Source organism: Thamnophis sirtalis, unplaced genomic scaffold (assembly GCF_051295495.1).
Source record: "Thamnophis sirtalis isolate CommonGarterSnake01/CBP01778 unplaced genomic scaffold, rThaSir2_p1.2 scaffold_1, whole genome shotgun sequence".
Lineage (NCBI taxonomy): Eukaryota > Metazoa > Chordata > Lepidosauria > Squamata > Natricidae > Thamnophis > Thamnophis sirtalis.
Genome location: NW_028261381.1, coordinates 134,768,307 through 134,774,722, shown reverse-complemented (window position 1 = coordinate 134,774,722; position 6,416 = coordinate 134,768,307). Strand labels below are relative to the sequence as shown.

At 35.3% G+C, this 6,416-nt stretch overlaps 1 protein-coding gene across 1 annotated transcript in view; it reads left to right on the top strand.

The window, feature by feature from the left end:
• The window catches only part of EML5 (EMAP like 5), a 92,355-nt gene that overhangs the window by 81,240 nt on the left and 4,699 nt on the right, over positions 1-6,416 (top strand). Inside the window, exons 39-43 of the mRNA XM_087725306.1 lie at positions 146-318; positions 723-885; positions 1,362-1,465; positions 5,459-5,612; positions 6,207-6,307. Of these exons, the coding sequence (XP_087581432.1) occupies positions 146-318; positions 723-885; positions 1,362-1,465; positions 5,459-5,612; positions 6,207-6,307 (695 nt within the window). The remainder of the gene's footprint in view (positions 1-145; positions 319-722; positions 886-1,361; positions 1,466-5,458; positions 5,613-6,206; positions 6,308-6,416) is intronic.

Here is a 6,416-nt window from a genome sequence, read left to right as displayed (position 1 = left end):
GCTTGGTATTTAAATAAATGATATATTTTAAACTTTACTTTGTAAAGCATTACCAGGAATTAAGCTAATATTTATAGAAAAAGAAAGCATTGTGTCATTTAACATGCTATTCTAGTTTTAATTTCATTTTTTGAAACTATTGCAGAAAATGGTGAACAAAGTCAATTTGGGCCATGCAGCACGCACCGTATCATACAGTCCGGAAGGTGACATGGTAGCAATTGGCATGAAAAATGGAGAATTTATTATCCTATTGGTGAACTCTCTGAAGATATGGGGAAAGAAAAGAGACAGACGATCTGCCATCCAGGACATCAGGTGAGAAATCGTATACATTATCTCTCATTTGCCACAGGAACAAATGTAACATCTGCACTTGGGTTTTATTACTGGATATGATGCTTATCCAGATATGGTGCTATTGCATTTCATTCATCTATTAATGGCTTAGCAGATGGGAAATTCTAGTACCACCACATTTCCAAGGAGGAGAAACTGAACTGAATCCTCTTTGCTTCGTAATCAACACCAGTAATAAAAGTTCATGTGCAAGCAGAAGAAAATAAAAGATCCAGAAGCATGAAAATGCCTTGAATCAGAGGAAGTTGAATAATTTGCAGTATACAGCAGAAAAGATTCAAACAGCAGTTTAAAATCTTGAGCTTCTTAGATGAGTTATTTGGTAAATTACAATGAATTTAATACTTTTTTTTCCTATATAGGTTCAGCCCAGATTCCCATTATTTAGCAGTGGGTTCAAGTGAAAACGCAGTTGACTTTTATGACCTGACCCTGGGGCCTCCTCTTAACCGAGCCAGCTACTGCAAAGACATCCCAAGCTTTGTTATTCAAATGGACTTTTCTGCAGATAGCTGTTATCTTCAGGTAAGGAAATAATAATGTGGAATTTTTTTGCCATTCAGTTTTTTTCATTTATACCATGGACATTTTTTTTAAAGGTTATAGCTTGGAATTTTTGACTCCAGAATGAGTTTATAAGAGTTTGGTCTTGAGACAGGCAAGAAGTAGAAAGTAGAAGCCGGACTTTAATACATTTGTAAAAGTTAAAGTTGGGAGTCTCTCGAGATTTCAAAGTCATACAAAACTCATAAATGCTATTCCCTAAAAATGTATTATTTAAAATTATTTGGGGTTTTCCCATCAACTTTCTTATGTGAGTTAGGAGGAAGGGTAGTGATAGCAGTAATAATAATACTTCATGACAAAGCTATTGTATATTTTTTTTAGTTCTGGATCTTCAGTTTTTGTATCATGTTGGTAATGCTACTTAAGAATGCAAAGTCTTTCTTATAGTGTAAACGGATTTATTAGAATATATTTCCCTCTATATGTACTTAAAGGTGTCTACTGGGTCTTACAAAAGGCAAGTTTATGAAGTGCCTTCAGGAAAACAACTTCTGGATCAAACTGTGATTGATAGAATAACATGGGCCACCTGGACCAGGTAGATCAATATTTCACTGTTTAAAATATAATACATCATTACCCACTGAAAAGAACATAAACCTAAATACTTTCTGCATATAGGTAGGCGGCCTATATTTACTGTTCAAATAGTGTGATGTTCAATTTAGTACAAAATATAAAGTGATACCAGGTTGCATTTAATGGGAGCATTTAAATTCAGTTAATGCAAGGTTAGTACACATGGAAGTAAAGCTAGTGTATGCACATTTGTCATTGGGAGTTTAGACACTAATCATTTTTTTATTAAAGTTTTTTATTTTTTCATTTTCATAACACATAACTACATATACTGTTACATAACCAACATTATTTTATATTATTAAATATTAACAATTTGTCTTACCATCAACTCCCAAAAAATGATTATTGGTTCCTCTGCTCTCCATACCCATATTACCCTGTCCATCACTTTCTTCTCCCTCTCTCCTCCTCCTCCTCCCTACCTCCTTTCTATCCTCTGTCATTCTTCTCTTCTCTACTTCCCCTTCCTCTCTTCTCCTCTCTCCCCTTTCCACTCCTTCTTTCTCTCCTCCTCAGCCCCCCATGCCCTCTCTCCTTACACTCTCTTCTTCCCTTACCTCTTTCCTCTCTTCCACACTCTCCCTCTTATCCTCTTAGCAAATTCCATTTTATGTTGATGGTATTTATAATTTCATATCAATAAACCTCTTTAATTTTAATATCTTTTTTAAGCAATGAACAAAAAAGTATACATATATAGCAATTATATATTTAAACCGCTCCCCCCACACACTTATTTTAGTCCGGAATGTGGACCTGATTACAATTCCCAGCTATTTCATCATACTATTGTATAGTTATATATCATTACCCACCCCAAATTTTAATCTGTCTTTATAATCTCATTATAAGTATATTTCATGTTCCCCCTCCATTTTTCCATATCTTAACTTAGCTTATATTTGATTGTCTTTAAATAATAATCCCTGTTGCTCAGTGTTCATTACAATTCCATTGATCTTCTACATAAAATAACAAGCAATACACACTTCCCTTCGTTCATCTTAAGAATTCTATATGCATTCATATTTCTTGTATTTTAACCTATATTTAATTGTATTTCCATTATCATATTTAATCAATTAATAACTGTTTAATTTATCATGTAAAATAATATTTCATATATTTTAACTTTTATTTAATTATCTTTCCATTATCCTCTTCAATCAGTTAGCAACAGTTTAATTATCATCTTAAGATGTAAACCACATGCCTAAATTTATATTCTCCCCATAACAATTTCTAAATATCAGATTTTTCCCTAACAAGTCTTTTGTCCCAATTCTGTATTCCTGTCATCTCCCTTTTCTTTGTTGGGATATGTCCACCCTTTTCAATTTTCCCCAAGCCACTGTCAAGCCTAGTGGAATCTTTTATCTTCTTTTTATTTTGCTTTGTTAGGACATATCCACCCCACTTCAGTTTTCCCTGTGCCACTGTCAGAGTTAGTGAAATCTTTTTTCTGCTTTTTATTTCCCTTTATTGGGACACCTCTCCCCTTTTCAATTTTCCCTATGTCGCTGCCAAGCCCAGTGAAATCTTTTATTTTTTGCTTATTATTTTCCACCATTTCTACCATTTCACTACCCTCCCCCTCTTCCTCTTTCATTTCCTACTTCTCCTCAGATTCTGGCTTCAAAATTCTGTTTAAACTTAATTTTAATAATTTATGCATATTTTTTATAATTTCATGTGACTTCAAATTCTGACCTTTCCATAATGTCCAGTCCCAAAGTTACAGTTAGTTATACTGTTGATTATAATTTCACAATTCCAGTCCAACTTATATTCTAGTTCAGTTAAAACAGAGAGACTCTGGTCCAGCTATATATTTCGATTCAGCTAACATAGAGAGGAAGAGAAGGGGGAGACATCTTAATTACTTCACTTTCTTTGTTCTTTGCTCTTTCCTCCAGCAAATGATTTGTCGATAGTTTCCAGCAATACAGCTTGATATTTTTAAATCCAGTTTTAAATCCAGGCTAATAGTTTTTCTTGATTTTTTTTCCTTGTTACATTCTACCTCTCATTGATTAGAGTTACTTAAAATATGTTTTAATTAGAACAAACTCGGATAGGCTCAGACAAAGCAAAGCTCCTTGGTATGCTTTTAACTTTCGTTTCTCCTTCCCCTGCTTTTCCCAAATTCTGATTTATGTCTATTGGTAAATCTTCTTTCCAAGCTTCTTTCCAAAGTTTCTTTCCAAACTTTACATTCCATTCATCGCTCAGACAAGATTAAATTATAAGGGAGAAAATAGTTGTTTAAAATATATTAATTAGGACAAAACTCAAACAAAGCAAGCCTCCTTGGTATGTTTTTAATTTTTGTCTTCTATTCCTTTATAGAGTTCTCCATTGTCAATTAATCTCTTTTAAAGGCGCAACCTTTTCAAATCCAAATTCAAAGTTTGTATTTCAGTAGGTTGTCAATTCTCTGTATTCCACATTTCTCTCATTAAACAAGCCGTTCTTTTTGGGCTTGATTATTTTTAACCGCCATTTTCCGCCCTTCTTTTCTTTCTGCCAAAATCACAATGTATCCGTCAATATTATTTATACTCACAAGGTTCTTTGCCTTTTGCAAATTTTGATTTATGTTAGTTGGTTAATTAAATCTTCTTATCAGGTTTCACATTCCTTCGTACACCGCTCCTGCTTAGATGCTTTGGCCAGCAGCCCTCAGCTTAATGTTAGCCATGTTACCATGCTACCTCCCCCAATGCTGATTCAAAGAACTAATCCCTGACCTACAAGGAAGCTGTTACCCTCCTCTAGGTCTGATGAGACGCAGCTCCCTCTTTGTTCCCCCCACAGGGGAGTTCTGACCCAAAGGGTCCCCAGCACTGGTTTGTCAGACAGAATTTATGTGAGGTTCTTTGGAGCCCACATTTTTTCTGTTTGTCTCGCTGAGGTACTCTTGCCCACCAGACACTAATCTTTTTGTGTGTGCAAAATGGGGAAAAGGAAGGTTCCCTTCAAGGAAAGCTGAAAAAAGTAGGGGCTCATTTTGAAGTAACAGGAGAGAGCAAGTACTTTTTGCATATGGGTTTGTCCTCTTTTACTATCATAAAGCATTTTATTAAGAAACATAAAATATATTTTAAAATTTTAATTGCCTACTTGCCAAGCTGGAACCAATTATTTTATTTTCCATAGAAATATCCCTTTAAATGCTGTGAATTCCATTGCTGCAATGTGACTATTTTGGAATTCATTAAATGCACTAATCGAGACCTGCAGTTGTACCTGTACATTACAACAGGAGTATAAATGTTGCAGAACCACAGCATCCCGCACCATTAGTCATTCTGATTGGGGCAGTTTAGAAAGATTTTGAAATTCTGTAGTTCAGCTTTATGGCTTACTGAATTTCCTCAACTAAAGGAAGGACAGTAAAAACATACCTCTTAGCAAAAGGTTGGCATCTGGAAGCTGCAACAAATTGAGCATACCACAGTGAGTGCAGTTCTGGGTGATTAGTGGTTCATCTGAGTTACACCACTATTGTAGCTCAGCACGTTATAATAGCTTCCAGTTGCTTTCTGGGTGCAATTGAAGTTGCTAGTTATCATCTTTAAAACTCTACATGGCACATAGCCAAGTTATTTTCTGGATTGCTTCTTCCTGAGAGTACTAACTAGGTAAGATAGGGAGGGTGATCTTCCAGGTCCCTTCCCTCAAATATTATCATCTAGTGGACTTCAGAGAGGTGCCTTCTATTTAGATGACCCTACTCTTTGGCACAATCTCTCACCTGGGAGGAGGATGTTTATGGACAAAACACAGTAAATATATAAGTGAAGACTACTAGTATAAGGTCATGAAATAATGATAATAGTTAATGTTAGAATGATTCAGCTCTGACAATATAGTACACCTTGTTCTTTATTTCCTCCACTACATCAGAATATGTCCTCTTGGTTTCTTTCTCTTCCCTCTATTTCAGCATTCTAGGAGATGAAGTTGTAGGAATCTGGTCCCGGCATGCTGAGAAAGCGGATGTAAATTGTGCCTGTGTTTCTCATTCGGGAATTAGCCTTGTAACAGGCGATGATTTTGGCATGGTCAAGTTGTTCGACTTCCCTTGTCCAGAGAAGTTTGTAAGAGCTTTTTCTTTCATTCAATCACCAGGTCTTTTGATAGCTGAATTTGAAAGCCACCAGAGCATCTACACGATGTTCTCAGAAATATTAAGATGATGGGCCCAGTGATACTATTCGAACTCTGCCTGTTTTTAAATGTCTGTTGCAGAGAGAGAATTTATTGTTCTGTCGTGGCCACCAACATTTTTAAAACTCTACCATTATAGTTATACCATATTATACCATGTGGAGAACCCAAAAGGGTATAAATACAAATGTAGTTGTTATTGTCCTTCATAAAGAATTGAGCAACAACCCAATTTTGCCTTCCCTTTCTGACAAAACAACCCAAGAAAACTTGTATAAAGCAGTGAAAGGGACCAAAGAAAAAAAGTATAAACACCTTCTGTGGAACTGTGTTGAATCTTTTTAGACAAAAATTATCCTCCAGAAAGAGATGCTATATTTAAGATAGCAGGAATAGTTTTGTAGCAGGGGAGCAATAGAAAGAGAAGGAATTCAGTAATTAGCCCTGATTAATAATGATTTCAATAAAGTCAAAGTGGTTTTTAAAAAGTGTTAAACTAACAGGAGGTTTTCTGTTTATTGAAGGCAAAACACAAAAGATTTTTAGGTCACTCGGCTCATGTGACCAATATTCGCTTTACAAGTGGTGACAGATATGTTGTCAGTGCTGGTGGAGATGATAGCAGGTATGTTAAGCTTCATTTGAATATGAAAAAAAGACAAAATTAATCAACACATCTTCTGCTCTTTCTGAAACTGCACTCAAGTAATTATTGAACTAGCAGAAACATATGC